Here is a 17,044-nt window from a genome sequence, read left to right on the forward strand (position 1 = left end):
AGTTTGCCGAGGAGGTGGGGGGGGGGGGGGAGGCGGAAAGAGACGAAGTGGTGGGGTGCATGGGGGGGGGAGGGGGGTTGACGGAAAGAGCCGAAGCTGGGGGAAGGCGGGAAGAGCCGAGCGGTGCCGGAAAGAGCCGAAGCGCTGAGGGGAGCGGGCGAGTCCATTGCTTTCCGGGGGGGGTTGGCGGAGCTTAAAGCGCATTAAACAGCCCCGCCGCCGAGCCGAATCGCTTCCAGTCCCCATCAGACCGCTTGGACACACCGCGAAATCCGCGGTACCGCCCTCTTGGTGCCTTGAGCCTTAAGGGAAGAGAAATTTTCCCTTTGTCCCCCCCCCGCCGTGCGCTGTGGGGGCGGCCCGCGGCGGCCGTGAGGAGACGGCGGCGGGCGTGAGGCGGCGGCGGGATGGTGGAGAAGGAGGAGGGCGGCCCCGGCGGCATCAGCGAGGAGGAGGCGGCGCAATATGACCGCCAGATCCGGCTGTGGGGGCTGGAGGCGCAGAAAAGGTCAGGGGGGAACAGGGGGAGCCGGGGGGGACGGGGAGGGTGTTGTGGGGGGGGGGGGCGGGAGGGAACTGCGGCCCGGGGGGGGGGGGGGGGGCTGGGGGTGAGGGGATTGTGGCCTGTGAGGGGCTGTGTAGAACTTTGGGGGGTCCCATTGGGGATTTGGGGGGGTTTATGAGGGGATTGTGGCCCTCAGGGGGTCCTGTAGGGGATTTGGGGGGTTTATGAGGGGATTGTGGCCTGTGAGGGGCTCTTGAGGAGGTTGTGGGGATCCTATAGGGATTTGGGGGGGTTTATGAGGGGATTGTGGCCTCTGAGGGGCTCTGTAGGAACTCCAGGGGGTCCTATTGGGGGATTTGGGGTGTTTATGAGGGGATTGTGGCCTGTGAGGGGATCTGGAGGAGATGGGGGGGTTCTTATAGGGGATTTGGGGTGGGGGTGGGGGGTTATGAGGGCACTGTGTCCTGTGAGGGGTCCTAGAGGAGATTGGAGGGGGTCCTATAAGGGATTTAGGGATGTTTAGGAGGGCATTCTGTCCTGTGGGGGGGTCTTGTAGGAGGTTTTGGGGGGGGTTATGAGGGAATTGTGGTCTGTGAGGGGTCCTGTAGGAATTTGGGGGGGGGGGTCCTAGAGGGGCTTAGGTGGAATTTATCAGGGCATTACGGTCTGCGAGGGGCTCTGCAGGAGGTTGGGGGATGGCCCTATAGAGGATATAGGATTTTGTGAAGGGATTTTCCCACAATTTTCGGGCAGCGGGCCGGGATTTGAATGACTTTAGGGTTTTTTGTTTGGATCCCATAGGCTGCGGGCGTCCCGCGTGCTGCTGGTGGGGCTGAAGGGGCTCGGGGCCGAGGTGGCCAAAAACCTCATCCTCGCCGGGGTCAAGGCGCTGACCCTGCTGGACCACCACCAGGTGAGCACGGACCCCTTCTGCCGGCCCGTTTTGGGGTGAAAGTGGCCTTTTTTGGGTTAAATTGTTTTGGTTTTTTTTTTGGGGGGTGTTAAATAAGCTCTTTTACCCAGAAAACCGTCTTTTTGGGGGTTAAACCATCTTTTTCAGGGGTTGAATCGTCTTTTTGGGGTTGAATGAACCTTTTTTAGGAAAATAATCTGTTTTTTGGGGGCGGAAAGCGGCCTTTTTGGGGGTTGACTCATCCTTTTTGGGGGTTAAATTGTCATCTTGGGGTGTTAAACAAGCTCTTTCTTGGGGAAAAATCATCTTTTGGGGGTTAAATCATCTTTTTTAGGGGTTGAATCATCTTTTTGGGGTTGGATCATCTCTTTTTGGGGGCTCAGTGGTCCTTTTTAAGGAAGATACTCTCTTTTTGGAGGGTCAAAAGCGTCCTGTTTTGGGGCACAAGTTCCGTTTTGAGGTTGAATCATCTTTTCTTGGGGGCTAAATAATTTCTTTATTGGGGAAAATTGTATTTTTGGGGGTTGAATAATCTCTTTTTGGGGTTAAGAGGTCCTTTTGGGGGGGGTGAATGGTCCTTTTTGGTGAAAATAGTTAATTTTGGGGGCGAAAGCGTCCCATTTTGGGGTTGAATTGTCTTTTTGGGGGGTTAAATAAGCTCTTTTTGGGGAAAGGCATCTATTTTGGGTTACGTCATACTTTTTGGGGGGTTAAATACTCTTTTTTAGGGGTTGAATTGTCTTTTTTTGGGGGGTTAAATAATCTTTTGGGGATTGAATAATCTCTTTTTGGGGGTCGGGTGGTCTTTTTGGGGAAAATAATCTCATTTTGGTGGTTAAATTGGCTTTTTTAGGAGAAGTGACCTTTCATTGGTGTTAAATGGGCGGGGGGGGGGAAATGATCTCTTTTTGGGGGGGAAATGTCCTGTTTTGTGGTTAAATAATTTGGGGGGGGGATTGAATTTGTCTTTTGGGGGTTAAGCAGTCTGTTTTGGGGGGTGAATCGTTGCTTTTTTGGGGGCTGAATCGTCTTTTTGGGGGAAAATTATCTTTTTGGGGGGTTGAGTGGTCCTTTTTAGGGGTTGAATAATCTTTTTTTTGGGATCTCTCTTTTGGGGGGTGGGGGTGAGGCGTCCTGTTTGGGGCAAAACCCTTCCATTTCAGCACCCAAACCCGGTGCTTCCCACGATTCGCCCACTGGGGGTTGCATTTTGGGGCCTCCTCGCCCCGATTAAGGTCTTGGGGCCATCTCAGGTGCAGCTTTTTGCCTGTTTTTGCCCGTTTTCTCCCTGTTTCAGGTTTCCCCGGAGGACACCGGCGCCCAGTTCCTCATCCCCGCCGGCTCCTTGGGGCGCAACCGCGCCGAGGCCTCGCTGGAGCGGGCGCAGAACCTCAACCCCATGGTGGCCGTCAAGGCCGACCCCGAGAACGTGGAGAGTAAACCCGAGGAGTTCTTCACCCACTTTGACGCCGTAAGAGCACGAAAATGGGGCGAAAAAGGGGGAAATTGGGGTCGGGACGGAGCCCGAGGGATCAGGGCGCAGCGCCGCTGCTGGAGGAGCGGAGCCTGAGGGTGGCACCGTCCCAGGGACGCATCCCGCTCGGTTTTGCCCCCCTAAAAGGATTTTTGTCCCCTCTAAGAAGAGGTTTTGCCCCCCAGGAAGGATGTTTCCCCCCTCCTAGGAAGGATTCCCCCACGAGAAGGATTTTTGTCCCCTTTTAAGAAGGATTTTTTCCCCCTCCGAAGCATTTTTGCTCCCGTATAGGAAGGATTTCCCCCCCCGGCAGGTTTTTCCCCCTCTCTAGGAAGGATTTTTGCCCCCCTGGGTAGCATTTACTCCCCCCAAAGAATTTTTGTCCCTGTGAAGGATTTTTCCCCCTCTTAACGGGATTTTTGCCCCCTTGGGAATGATTTTTGCCCTCTTGGGAATGATTTTTGCCCCCTTTAGGACACATTTCCCCCCCCCTCCCCCCAGGAAGGTTGTTTCTTGCTCCGGGAAGGATTTTCACCCCTCAGGAAAGATTTTTTCCCCCTTTAGGAAGGATTTTTGTCCCCTCTAGGAAAGATTTCCTCCCCCAGGAAGGAGTTTTTCCCGCCCCCTGAAGTGTTTTTGTCCCCTGTAGGAAGGATTTTTGCCCCCCAGGAAGGTTTTTCCCCTCTCTAGGACGGGTTTTGCCTCCCCCAGAAGGATTTTTTGCCCCCTTTCGGGAGGATTTTGCCCTCTTGGACAGGGGTTTTACCCTCCTGTGAAGGATTTTCCCCCGTCTAGAAAGGATTTTTGCCCCCGAGAATGCTTTTGCCCCCTTTGGGAAGGTTCTTGCCCCTCCGTGAAGGTTTTTTGCCCCCCCAGGTGTGCCTGACGTGCTGCTCCCGCGACGTGATGGTGCGTGTGGACCAGATCTGCCACAAGCACGGCGTCAAGTTCTTCACCGGCGACGTTTTCGGCTACCACGGCTACATGTTCGCCAACCTGGGCGAGCACGAGTTTGTCGAGTGAGCCGGGCCCCGGGCGGCCCCGATTTCAGCTTTTTTTCACCTCAAATCTCGCTTCTTGGAAGCTCTGGAGTCCCCAAATCGCTGTTTTTGAACCCAGGGAGAAACCAAAGTGGCCAAAGCCAGCCCGGGCGTGGAGGACGGCCCGACACCAAAAAAGCCAAGCTGGACCCCTCAGAGACCACCATGGTGAAGAAGGTGAGCGAGCCCGGCTGTGTTTTGAGGGGAAAACAGCCAAGTTTGGGGCTGCCAACGCCAAAAGGAGGGTTTAGGGTTGGTTTTTCACCCCAGAGCTGCCCTAAATTGGGCTTTTTGGGACGCTGACAGCGTTAACCCTGCGCAGGGACCTCCCAGCTCCTCGGGGCCACTCCCCGTCCCAAAAAGACTCTTTTTCTCCTCCAATCTCCCTTCCGCTCGTCTCTCCCCTCCCCACCTTTCCCCAAAATGACACTTTTTCTCCTCAAACCCCCTTTGCTGCTCCTCTCCCCTCGCAGCGCGTCCTCTTCTGCCCGCTGAAGGAGGCGCTGAGCGGCGCCGGGGCGGCGCTGAAGCGCACAGCGCCCGATTATTTCCTCCTCCAAGGTGAGCCCCGCACCTTCCGACCTTAAAACCCCAAGCCTTACGTTTCGGAAAAGCCCAATTCTGAGCTTTTTGGCCCCGTTTTTTCCTCGCAGTGCTGCTGCGGTTCCGTGCGGCCGAGGGCCGGGACCCAGTGCCGCAGCGTTATGCCGAGGACGCCGAGCGGCTGCTGCGGCACCGCGGGGCCGTGCTGGAGGAGCTGGGCGCCGGGGCCGAGGCGCTGCCTGACACCTTCGTTAGGTCGGCTGCTTAATTAATTAACGAGTTGGGGAGGGGTTAATGGGATTAGGGACTTGATGGGGGGAGGAATTAGGGGTGTGGGGCTGGGGGGAAACGGGCCCTGCGTGGTGAGGAGGATGGGGGAGTTTGGGGCTGAGGGGTTCCCCCCCCCAAATCCTACTGCCCCCCCAAATCCTACTGCCCCCCCCAGTCTTAATGCCCCCCTCCCAGTCCTTATGGGGCCCCTATCGCCTCCCAAAGCCGTAATGGGGTCCCCCAATCCTAATAGCCCCCCCCCAGTCTTTATGGGGTCCCCCCATGCCCCCAAAGCCCTTATGCCCCCCCCCAATCCTAATGAGGTCCCCCCAGCCCCAATAATGGGGTGCCACCCCATAAGGACCCCCATGCCCCCCCCCACCTTATAACGGCCCCCCCCATGCCCTATAACACCCCCCCATCCTAATTTCCCCCCCCCTTTTTGCCCCCTCAGCTTCTGCTTCTCTGAGATGGCCGCAGTCTGCGCCGTGGTGGGGGGCATCCTGGGCCAGGAGGTGGTCAAGGTAAGCAAGCAGCTGGGGGGGGGGCAAAACTGCATCGTGTCATCCCGTCCCCCCCCCCCCGCCCCAAAAAAAAATAAAAATACCCTCCCCCGGCCCCCCCTCGCTCGAGGGGGGGCTGTTATTTTGTGTGTCCCCCCCCCCTCGTTGTCCCTGCAGGCCCTGTCCCAGCGCGACCCCCCACACAACAACTTCTTCTTCTTCGACGGCATCAAGGGCAGCGGCGTGGTCGAGTGCCTGGCCCCCCCCCCGGCCTCTATTTTGGGTCAATAAATGTTTTTGTTTTTTTTTTTTTTTTTTTTCCACATTCTGCCTCTATTCGTCTGTGCCCCCCCCCCCCCCCCCCCCCCAACCCCAGGAAAAAAAAACAAAACCAAAACACTCCTTAAATTTCCTTTTATTGAAAAGAAACGTACAAAAAAAGGGAACCCGGCATGTACAGCAGCCCCCCCCTATAAAATATACAGCCCCCCCATACTATGTACACCCCCCAGAATCTGTACAGCCCCCCCCACATATATACACCCCCCCCCCCCAAATATATACACACCCCTGTACAGCTCCACCATACACTATGTACAAATCACCCCTGGGGGGGGAGCACAATTTCACCCCCCCGGGCTCCAATAAATAAATAAATAGAGTCGTGGTCCCCCCACCTCACTGGGGGAGGGTCGCAGCGCCCCCCCCACACACTTTGGGGGGGGATTTTGGGCTCAGTCGTGGTGCCGGGGGGGCAGCGCGGCCGCCTGCAGGTTGTAGACGGCGCCCAGCAGCTGTGACACCAGGCGGTAGACGTGGCCCCAAAAGCTGCCTTCACGGCGCTGGGGGGGCTGCGGGGTGAAAATTTGAGGCGGTTTAGGGCTTTTTAAGCACTTTGGGATTTATTTATTTTTTTTTTTTTGGGGGGGCATCACACAACCCCCCCTCCATCCTCCCCCAAATCCCCTCTTCCCTCCCATTTACAGTGCCCTGCTTCCAGCCAATGTGTGTGTGGGGGGGGGGGGGGCGCACCCCCCTCTCTAACACCCCAACCCCGCCGGGGGGTCCCCAGGGCTTTATTTTGTGCCCCCCCCCCCTCGTTAAATCCCCCCAACCTCACCTGCAGCTCGTAGGCCCTCTGGAAGGCATCACCCAAGCGCCGCAGGCGGGCGCCCAGCTCCTGCTCCAAGCCAGGGGTGGGGCCCCCAGCCCCCACCGCTGCGGGGGGGGCACCGTCCACTCCTGTTAATGAGGGGGGGGCACAAATTAAACCCTTTCTAATTAATTTTTAACTGGGGGGGGGGAGTGTGGGGGGTTAAAGAACCCCTTGCACTCACCGGGGGTGCCGGCCGCGGCCCAGGGGTGGGGGCTGAAGGCGATGGGGGGCGGGGCGCAGCTCAGGGGGGGCCCGGGGGGGGGCGGCGATACCCGGGGGGGGGCGCCCCCCCCCCGGCAAGCCCGGGGGTCCCGCAGGGCGGCTGCAGGTTCGCTGCTGCTGCTCCCGTCCCGCAGCGCTCTGGCCATGGCGCCCGGGGGGGGCTGCGTGGGCTGCGGGAGACAAAATTGGGGGATTTAGAAAAGCTGAGGGGGGGGGGCGCACACCGCGGTGACCCCCCCCCCCCCTCGCTTTTCCCCCTGCCCCCAGCAGGGGCCGCTGTGGCGGCGGACGCTGTTTGTAAACAAACCGGCGGGTGCCCCCCCCCCCCCACTCGTGACCGCGTGCACCCCCACGCCCCCCCCCCCCCCAACTTGAATCCCACACCCCACCCCCCCCGGTGCCTCCCAGCCCCTGGGGGGGGCCTGGAGTAAATGGGGGGGGGGTTCCACAGTTTAAAGGGGGAGAGGGCACGATATAAATGGGGGGGGGTCCCACGGTTTAAGCGGGGGGGTCGTGGTGTAAATGGGGGGGGGGGGCTCGGTGCTGGGGGAGGGTTGGTGCAAAAGGGGGGGTCCCACACTAAGGGGGGGGTTGGGGGGGCGAGGGTGCAAAGGGAGGGGCCCGACGGGGCTGCGGGGGGGTCCCAAGGTATTAAATGGGGGTCCGCAGGTCGGGGGGGTCCCACCGCTCGGGGGGGGGGAAGGTAAGGTTGGGGGGGGGTCCCAGGGTACTAAAGGGGCTCCCGCGGTTCCAAGAGGGGGGGTCCCTGGTTTCGGGGGGGGGGTCCCAGGTTTAGGGGAGGGTTCTCAGTTGTTTTTTTTTTTTGGGGGGGGGGGGAGTCCCACAATTCCGGGGGGGGGTCCCACATTCCTAAAGGGGCTCCCTTGGTTCCGAGGGGGGGTTCTAGGTTTCCGGGGGCGTCTCAGGTTCCGAGGGGGGATCCCAAATTTCGGGGGGGGGGGGGTTCTAGGTTCCGGGGGGGGTCCCACGTTCCTAAAGGGGGTCCCAGGCTTCTGGGGAGGGGGTTCCTGGTTTCGGGGCAGGGGGTCCCAGATTTCTTGGGGGGGGGGTCCCTGCTTTCGGGGAGGGGATGTCCTGCTATTCGGGGGGGTCCCAGATTTCGGGGGGGGGGGGCCCAGGTTTCGGGGGGGGGTCCCAGGTTTAGGGCGGGGGTCCCACTATGGGGGGGGGGGGGGGCCCTCCCACATCCCTAAAGAGGCTCCCTCACTTCCAAGGGGGGGTCCAGGGGCTCCGGCAGGCTCCCGCCTTTCCGGACTGGGGGGGGGGCGCGGGGTAAAGGGGGGGTCCCGTGGGGTAAAGGGGGGGGTCCCCGCGCCCCCCCCTCCCCCCCCCCCACTCACTCACTCACCGCAGCCGCATGTAGCCGCGGGCCGGGCAGGGCAGGGCCGGGCGCTGCGCACGGCACCGGCTGCGGGGCGCGCTCTGGGCAGCGCGCGCCGAGCGAGGCCCCGCCCCCTTTCTTCGCCCGCCGTGGTGACGTCAGCGCCCCGCCCCCGGGCAAGTTCGGGCTTGTGCGGGGCGGCGGCGGGGATCCCCCGGGGGGGGAGGGGGGGTTATGGGGGAGGTTATAGGGGGGTAAAGGGGGTAAGGGGGGGTTATAGGGGGGGTTATGGGGGGCAAGGGGGGGTTATAGGGGGAAAAGGGGGGGGCAAGGGGGGTTATAGGGGGTAAGGTGGGGTTATAGGGGGGTAATGGGGGATTATAGGGGGGCAAGGGGGGGGTATAGGGGAGCAAGGGGGGGTTATGGGGGGTTATAGGGGGTAAAGGGGGGGCAAGGGGGGTTTTAGGGGGGTAAGTGGGGGTTATAGGGGGGCAAGGGGGAGTTATAGGGGGTAAGGGGGGGTTATGGGGGGTTATAGGGGGAAAAGGGGCTAAGGGGGGGTTATAGGAGAGCAGGGGGGGTTATGGAATCGGGGGAAAAAGGGGGGGACAGGGAGTTTTGGGGGTTGGGGGGGGTGTAACGGGGGGAGGGGGGTTTTGAGGTGTAGGGGGGCTAGGGGGGACAGGGTTTTGGGGTGCGGGGGGGTAAGGGGGGTTATGGGGTTTTTGGGGTGCAGGGGGGTGAAGGGGGGTCAGGGAGTTTTGGGGTGCCGGGGTGGGGGTTAAGGGGGGGGGTTATGGGGTGGGGGGGCTGCAAGGGGGGATTTGGGGGGGGGTGCGGGGAGTTTTGGGGCACGCGGGGCCGTTTTAGGGCCGGGGGCTCCTTGGTGGGGGGGGGGGGGACGGGGGGGATCTCAGTGCCCCCCCCCCTGTGTTTATGTCTGCGCCCCCCCCCCCCGTCCCCCCGGCCGCAGCCACTCAGCGGCTGGGGCGGGCGGAGCCCCCCCCTGCCCCCTCCCGCCGTTTCCAGGGGAAGGTTTTTAATTTTTTTTTTTCCCTTTTTTTTTTTTTTTTTTTTTTTTTTTTTTTTTGGGCTCCGAGCCCCGGTAACAGCGGCCGGGGCCAACCAGGCGCCTCCGAGCCCCGGCGAATCGGCGCCCACCACCCCCGGCCTTACCGGGCCCGGACCCCGGCACCCCCCGGAACCCCCCGCGCCCGGGGCTCGGTTTCAGGGGGGGGACCCCAAAGGGCGCCGCTCCCCCCCCCCCGCCCCGGCCCGGCCCTGACCCCCCTGACCCCGCCCCCCCCCCCCCCCCCCTCCCCGCGCGCCTGCCCCGCCGCTCACCCCGGCCCCGCCCCTCCCCCGGCTGTCCCGCGCCGCCGCGCTCCCATTGGACGGCGCCGCGGGCCGCAGCAGCCAATCGGAAGCCGCGCTCCGCGCTGTATCCAGCCGGGCGCGCGGGCCCGCGCCGCGCCCACGTGGGTGCAGCTGTGGGGGCCTAGGGGGGTCCTATAGAGACCCCTGTATGTGCCCTATGGGTATCGCATGTGTGCCCTATACACACCCCATAGGTGCGCTACAGATAGCCTATAGCTACCCCTATACGTGCCGTATAGGTACCCCTAAGTTTACCCTATAGGTACCCTATAGGTACCCTATTGGTGCCCCTATAGGTACCACTATAGGCACCTCCGTACATCGGTCCCACTGTGGGTACAGCGCTAAGGAGTACAACCATAAGTAAGGCTATAGGTGCCCCTATAGGTACCGCTCTGGGTACTGCTGTATGTGCCCCATAGGTACCCCCATTGGTGCCCCTATAGGTACTGCTATAGGTACTGCTGTGGGTACAACCCTCGGTGCAGCTCTATGTCTATAGGTGCCCCTATAGGTACTGTTACGGCCTCGTCTGTTCACATGGCCGCACACTCATTTATGGGTCTGGCTATACGCACTGCTATAGGCAAAGCTATAGGAAGCGCAGCTATACGCGCAGTTCCAGCGGTGGGTACAGCTGTTACGCCTATAGGTGCACCTATAGGCGGGGCTGTGCTCACCGCTGTAGGTACCAGCACGGGAACACCCCAGGGTGTAGCTACACGTGTGGCTGCGGGTGTTGCTATAAGTACATCCATAGGTGCTCTGTAGATACGGCTACGTATAGCGCTATAGGTACTGCTATAGGTGCTGCTATAGGTATAGCTATGGGGGCAGTTATGGCTATAGGCATGTTTGTAGGTACGTGGATGACTACTGCTATAGGTACTGCATCCACAGGGATGCCTATACATAGACGTATAGGTATTGCTATAGGGACTATAAAGAAGGCTATAGGTGGAGCTCTGGGCACTGCTGTGGGAACAGCTGTAGATACAAGTGCACCTATACATGCAGCTATAGGGGCAGCTGTAGGTACTGCTGTGGGTGTATCCATAGGTGCAGTTGCGGGTATGGCTAAAGGTATGGCATCCATAGGTGCACCTGCAGGTACCGCTATGGGGATGGCTATAGGCACCTCCCTACGCATGGCTGCAGATGTGGCTGGGGGTGCCCCTGTGGCTAGGTCCCTGGGTGCCGCTATAGGTACAGCTATAGGGGAAGCTGTAGGCACATTTATAGGTGCTGCTATGGTACGGCTATAGGTACAGCTATAGGCACGTCACAAGCACAGTTACAGACAAGTTTGTAAGTATGTCCTTAAGTACAGCAGTAACTATAGGTATGACTATAGGTACAGGTATAGCTATAGGCATGTCCCTAGCTATAGGTACCTCTGTAGGTACGCTATAGGTATGACTATAGGCATGGCCATAGCACATCCTGACCTGTAGGTACGGCTATAGGTACAGCTACAGGCACATCCCTGGCTATAAGCACACCTATAGGTCCAGCTATGGGTACAACTATAGGTACATCTACAAGCACGTTCCTGGCTATAAGCATGGCTATAGGTACATCCTGACCTATAGGTACACCTACGGGCATGTCCATAGGCACGTCCCTATAGGATGTACTCCTATAGGTACATCCATAGGTACAGCTAAAGCCACATCCATAGGCACAGCTATAGGCACATCCATAGGCATGTCCCTGGCTATAGGTATGGCTATTAGGTACCTCTACAAGCACACCTATAGGTATCTCTATAGGCGCATCCCTGGCTATAGGTACACCTACAGGTACACCTATAGGAACATCCCTAACTATAGGTACCTCAAAAGGCCCATCCCTGCCTATAGGTAACCCCTATAGGTACCCCTCTAGGCTCACCTCTGGCTATAGGTACAGCTATAGGTACCCCTATAGGCGCATCCCTGGCTATAGTTTCAGCTATAGGTAACCACTATAGGTAACCCCTATAAGTACCCCTATAGGCCCATCCCTGGCTATAGGTACCCCTATAAGTACCCCTATAAGCACCCCTATAGGCCCATCCCTGGCTATAGGTACCCCTATAGGTACCCCTATAGGCCCATCCCTGGCTATAGGTACCCCTATAAGTACCCCTATAGGCGCATCCTTGGCTATAGGTACAGCTATAGGTAACCACTATAGGTACCCCTATAGGCCCATCCCTGGCTATAGGTACCCCTATAAGTACCCCTATAGGCGCATCCTTGGCTATAGGTACAGCTATAGGTAACCACTATAGGTATCCCTATAGGCCCATCCCTGGCTATAAGCTCAGATACAGCCCCCCCCTCCCCCCCGCCCCCGCCCCAGCCAATCAGCGCGCAGCGCCGCGGCCAGAGCCGCAGCTGCCATGGAGACAGCAGGGGGGCGGGGCCGGGCCGAAGCCACGCCCACGTGGGGAGGGGGCGAGGGCGGGGAGGGGCCGGGGGGGGGGGCAGAGATGGGGAGGGGAATGGGGCCGGGGGGATATAGGGATGGGGATATAGGGACGGGGGGATATACGGACAGGGATCTAGGGATAGGGCGTTATAGGGACAGGGGGATATGGGGACGGGCATATAGGGACAGAGATAGGGACAGGGATATAAGGACAGGGGGATATAGGGACAGGGATATAAGGACAGGGATATAGGAACAGTGGGGTATGGGGATGGGGGAATATAGGGATGGGGGATATAGGGGTGGGGGAGTATGGGGACAGGGATATAAGGACAGGGATATAGGGACAGTGGGGTATGGGGATGGGGGGATATAGGGATGGGGGATATAGGGGTGGGGGAGTATAGGGACAGGGGGATAGGGATATGGAGATGGGGGATGTAGGGGCAGGGGTGTATGGGGACAGGGATATAGGGACAGGTGTATAAGGAGATGGAGAAGGCGATATAGGGACAGGGGGATATGGGGATGGGGGATATAGGGGTGGGGATATAGGGACAGGGATATAGGGACAGGGGGGATATTGCGATGGGGATATAGGGACAGGTATATAGGGACAGGAGGATATGGCGAAGGGTTGATATAGGGATAGGGGTATAGGGACAGGGATATAGGGAAGTGGAGATGGGGTTATGGGGATGGGGGATATAGGGATGGGATATAGGGACAGGGATGTATGGATGGGGCATATGGGGACAGGTATATAGGGACAGGGGTGTATGGGGACACTGGGATATAGGGACATGGATATAGGGATATGGGGATATAGGGACAGGGGGATATTAGGTTGGGGAGGATATAGGGATGGGCATATAGGGACAGGTATATAGGGATATAAGGTTGTGGTGACAGGGGGCTATAGGGATGGGGATATAGTGACGGGTATAGGGACAGAGGAATATGGAATTTAGTGGATATGGGGTAGTGGGATATGGGTATGTGGGGATATAGCAATGGGGATATAGGGAGAGGGATATAGGGATATAGGGATATTGGGATGGGGGCTATAGGGACAGGGCTATAGGAACAGGGATATAGAGACAGAGGGATATGGGGATGGAGATATAGGGACAGGGGGATATAGGGACGGAGGATATTGGGATGAAGGATATAGGGGGCAGGAGATATTGGGGAGAGGGGGATAATAGGGACAGGGATATGGGGACAGGGGGATATCGGGATATGGGGACAGGGGGATATGGGGGGACAACCCTGTTGTGTGTGGGGTTGTGTAAAGGCTCCCCAGGGGAGTTAAGATGTGCACAAAGTCTTCCGTTTGGTGCTCGTAGGACCAGGCTTGTAGGGCATCCTAGAGTGCCCTCGGAGGCCTCTAGGGCATCCTAGAGGAAACTGGGGGTCACTGAGAGGCTTACTGGGGCAGCTGGGTGGTGCTGGTTGTCTCTGGTAGAGCTGTGGGGGATCTAGAGTGCAGTTAGGCTTAGTGTCAGGGTTAGGATAAGTCTTAGGCTTTGGGCTAGGGTTAGGATTAGGGTTAGGGTTAAGGTTAGGGTTGTTGTTCGGGCTTGGGTTAGGGTTAGGGTTAGGGTTAGTGTCAGATTTAGCTTTAGGTTTAGGGTGAGCTGCACAGGGCTAGCTCTGGATGTTTAGGGTTAGTTGTATTGTAAGGGTGGGGTTGGGTTAGGGTTAGAGTTGTTAGTGTTTGGAAAGAAAGTGCAGAGTCCTGTTGTGTAGTGTTGGTTAAAAACTGCCCGCTTGCCAGGTGTAGGCAAAAGCTTGCACTGGGAGCACTTTTTGATGCGAGAAAGTGGCACCATACATGTTATTTAGGGTCCTAATTAGGGTTCAACTCACTGTTCCCGTTAATCACAGAGACACAGAATCTCCCGAGTTGGAAGGGACCCATAACGTTCAAGTCCAACTGCTGGCACCGCACAGGTCTACCCAAAAGTTTAGACCATGTGACTAAGTGCACAGTCCAATCGCTTCTTCAATTCAGACAGGCTTGGTGCAGTGACTACTTCACTGGGAAGCCTGTTCCAGTGTGCGACCACCCTCTTGGTGAAGAACCTCTTCCTGATGTGCAGCCCAAACTTCCCCTGCCTCAGCTTAACACCTTTCCCACGGGTCCTATCACTGGTGATTACGGAGAATAGGTCACCTGCCTCTCCACTCCCCCTCGCAAGGAAGTTGTAGACTGCGATGAGGTCCCCCCTCAGCCTCCTCTTCTCCAGGCTGAACAGGCCCAGCGCCCTCAGCCGCTCCTCATATGTCTTCCCCTCTAGGCCCTTCACCATCTTCGTCGCCCTCCTCTGGACCCTCTCCAACAGAGAGCCGGAGCTGCCAGGTCAACCCAGACCCGGCAAGGGGGGGGGGGGAGGAAAAAAAACGGGGAAGGAGACGGGAGAGAGACCCAATCCATGCCGCGTGGAGCGGGGAAGTGGGGCCGTGTGATGGGAAGAGGGTAAGAGGGAAAAGAGGGAGAAAAGCGAGAGTGTTCTCCCCCGAGGGGGGAACGAGTGAACGGCAGGCCGGCGCAGGTCTGCGCGTGACAACCGCATCCCCTTGCCTTTCCCTCCTCCGCCCGGTGGTGGCAAGGGCGAAAAGTGACAAAAACTCGTGTCAAGGGCTGACTCTCAATAGATCGCAGCGAGGGAGCTGCTCTGCTACGTACGGAACCCTGACCCAGAATCAGGTCGTCTACAAATGATTTAGCACCGGGTTTCCCACGAACATGCGGGACGCAACGGTAAGCATACATGCGCCCAAGCCTTGAGCAGCCAGTTTCTCCGGGAGAATTCTGTGAGAAAAGGTGTCGAAAGCCTTACGGAGGGTTAGGTAGACCACATCCACAGCCATTCCTTCGTCCACTGAGCACATTGCCTTGTCTTAGAAGGAGATCAGATTTGTCAAGCAGGACCTCTCTTTGATAACCACCTACTGAAATGGCCTGATCACCCGACTGTTCTTTCAGTGTTACAGAATCACAGAATCACAGAATTTCTAGGTTGGAAGAGACCTCAAGGGTTGGACCATCGAGTCCAACCTCTGACCTAACGCCAACAGTCCCCACTAAACCATATCCCTAAGCTCTACATCTAAACGTCTTTTAAAGACTTCCAGGGATGGTGACTCCACCACTTCCCTGGGCAGCCTGTTCCAGTGTCTAACAACCCTTTCGGTAAAGAAGTTCTTCCCAAGATCCAACCTAAAACTCCCCTGGCACAACTTTAGCCCATTCCCCCTCGTCCTGTCACCAGGCACGTGGGAGAACAGGCCAACCCCCACCTCACTACAGCCTCCTTTAAGGTATCTGTAGAGAGCGATAAGGTCGCCCCTGAGCCTCCTCTTCTCCAGGCTGAACAAGCCCAGCTCCCTCAGCCGCTCCTCGTAGGCCTTGTTCTCCAGGCCCCTCACCAGCTTCGTCGCCCTTCTCTGGACCCGCTCAAGCACCTCGATGTCCTTCTAGTAGCGAGGGGCCCAACACTGAACGCAGTACTCGAGGTGCGGCCTCACCAGAGCCGAGTACAGAGGGAAATGTGTTGTGTGATGGTACTCCGGATAATCTGATGCATGAGCTTTCCCAGCATCGTGGACAGAATAACAGATCCGTAGGTCCCCGACTCCTCCTTCCAGCCCTTCCTGTAGACAGACGTCACATTTGCTAGTCGCCAGTTGACCGCAGCCTCCCCTGATAGCCACGACTGCTGATCAATGATGGTTGCAGGTTGGCAAGTGATTCTGCCAGCTCCCTCAGTAGTGACAGGTGGATCCAATTCTGCCCCATAGATGTGTGTATATCTAAGTGGAGTAGCAGTTCTCTAACTATTTCCTCCTGCATTATGAGTGTTTCATTCTGCTCCCTGTACCTATCTACCAGCTCTGGAGGCTGAGTACCAGGGGAACAACTGGTCTTGCTGCTAAAAACTGAGGCAACGAAGGAATTAAGTACCTCAGCCTTTTCCTCATGTCTTCTATGGTTCTATGTCACTATCATTCCCCTCACATCCAATTCAGAATGGAGATGCTCCTTAATGCTCTTGTTATGTGTATATATATGTATATATATATATATATAATTACTCTTTTTGTTAGTAATAGTCAGATAGAGCTCCAGTTAGGATTTGGCCATTCTGATTTTGTCCCTGCACAGCTTCAAGACATGGAGGACTGAGCTCCACACCAAACGAAAAAATGGATGGAAAAAAAGCACAGAAAAGGTGGAACGTGGCAGCCTTACATCCCCTGCCCTTACCTGAGTCTATGCTGTAATTCCGTTCAACTGCTTACTGCCGTATTCTCTAAAGCGTCCTGCAACTCCTGTTGCTGTTATCTTGTGAGAGACAGCACAATCAGGGTGAGTCATCTGCCTACAGAAATTAACAACTGACAGAATGGAGCATCTGTCCAGGAGAAGTTGGAGTGGCTGATGGGCCTGCCACAGGGACTGGCGTGTGCCTGCAGGAAAAGTCCCAGGGGTCGGAGACGTGTTGCCTGTGGCTTGTTAAGCACAGGTCAAGCCCCAGCACATTCCAGTAATTTGTGTCTCTTTGGAAATGCCAGGGTGATCACACGCAGTTTTCAAGCATTTCACAGTTTTTTCTAGGATTCTGCACATTCTCAGAGGTGAAGCTCCAAAGCACTGGAGGTGCCCACTGCTCTAGGTTCCTGCCCATATCCTCACACAGTCCCTGCCACTCCTAACTCTCCTGCCTCTGGAAAGATCTCTGGATGGCATGCTTAAGTAGTTGTTTAAAATTATACAAAACCTGAATCACATTTAGGAGATGGGACAACAGAAACATGCTGGTTCGGCCATCCCACGGATATTCAAAGCTTTCAAGAGCTATTGTAATTAGCCCGGAGGAGAAGAAGAAAGGGAGAGTGAAGAAGTGGGGAGAAACGTCCCCCACTGTCCACACCAGTTCCATCCCCCCACCTCCTGCCCCACCCTGCACAGGAGAAAAGGCAAAAAGTGTAAAATAATGTAACTATTAATAGTTTCTAAGAGATGAAGAGATGGTTCCCGAGGTACAGAGGTGGCAATAATTTTATCCTGTCATAAGTCAGTGTTATCCCATACATCAAAACAGTAACCTTAAACCAGCCCCCAGAATTGATGAACAGCATGACATGGAAGACAGACAGTTAGTGATGTGCTATACAACACAATTCTGAAAACAAGCACAACAGCCCCAAGATCAAAAAGATCAACATTGTGATCAGCAACTGTTAAAGCAACTGTTAAACTGATCTATTGCTTATA

General features: G+C 57.0%; 2 protein-coding genes across 2 annotated transcripts; one reads left to right on the forward strand and one right to left on the reverse strand.

Moving 5' to 3' along the window:
- The first annotated feature begins 99 nt into the window (after window positions 1-99).
- On the forward strand, window positions 100-5,571 carry SAE1 (SUMO1 activating enzyme subunit 1). The gene is given in 10 exon segments (XM_072030037.1): window positions 100-508; window positions 1,307-1,418; window positions 2,716-2,889; window positions 3,769-3,915; window positions 4,012-4,051; window positions 4,054-4,109; window positions 4,406-4,493; window positions 4,586-4,730; window positions 5,200-5,269; window positions 5,426-5,571. Coding segments are annotated over 10 exon segments (1,047 nt in total). The 5' UTR covers window positions 100-407; the 3' UTR covers window positions 5,540-5,571.
- Window positions 5,572-5,770: 199 nt separating this feature from the next.
- Window positions 5,771-8,200, reverse strand: BBC3 (BCL2 binding component 3). Its single transcript, XM_072030036.1, has 4 exons — window positions 7,996-8,200; window positions 6,586-6,796; window positions 6,369-6,490; window positions 5,771-6,099 (listed from the first exon to the last, which is right to left on the reverse strand). The coding sequence occupies exons 2-4, from the start codon at window positions 6,770-6,772 to the stop codon at window positions 5,983-5,985; spliced, it is 426 nt and encodes a 141-aa protein (XP_071886137.1). The 5' UTR covers window positions 6,773-6,796; window positions 7,996-8,200; the 3' UTR covers window positions 5,771-5,982.
- Between the last annotated feature and the right edge of the window lie 8,844 nt (window positions 8,201-17,044).

This window comes from Anas platyrhynchos, chromosome 33, assembly GCF_047663525.1.
Source record: "Anas platyrhynchos isolate ZD024472 breed Pekin duck chromosome 33, IASCAAS_PekinDuck_T2T, whole genome shotgun sequence".
Taxonomy (NCBI): domain Eukaryota; kingdom Metazoa; phylum Chordata; class Aves; order Anseriformes; family Anatidae; genus Anas; species Anas platyrhynchos.

Bases quoted from the DNA above. Each gene is read 5' to 3' on its own strand.
- BBC3 (XM_072030036.1), bottom strand. From the start codon at position 6,772: ATGGCCAGAGCGCTGCGGGACGGGAGCAGCAGCAGCGAACCTGCAGCC. The intron at 6,491-6,585 runs GTGAGTGCAAGG...CCTCATTAACAG, and splicing joins GGCCGCGGCCGGCACCCCCG to GAGTGGACGGTGCCCCCCCC. The intron at 6,100-6,368 runs GTGAGGTTGGGG...TTCACCCCGCAG, and splicing joins AGAGGGCCTACGAGCTGCAG to CCCCCCCAGCGCCGTGAAGG.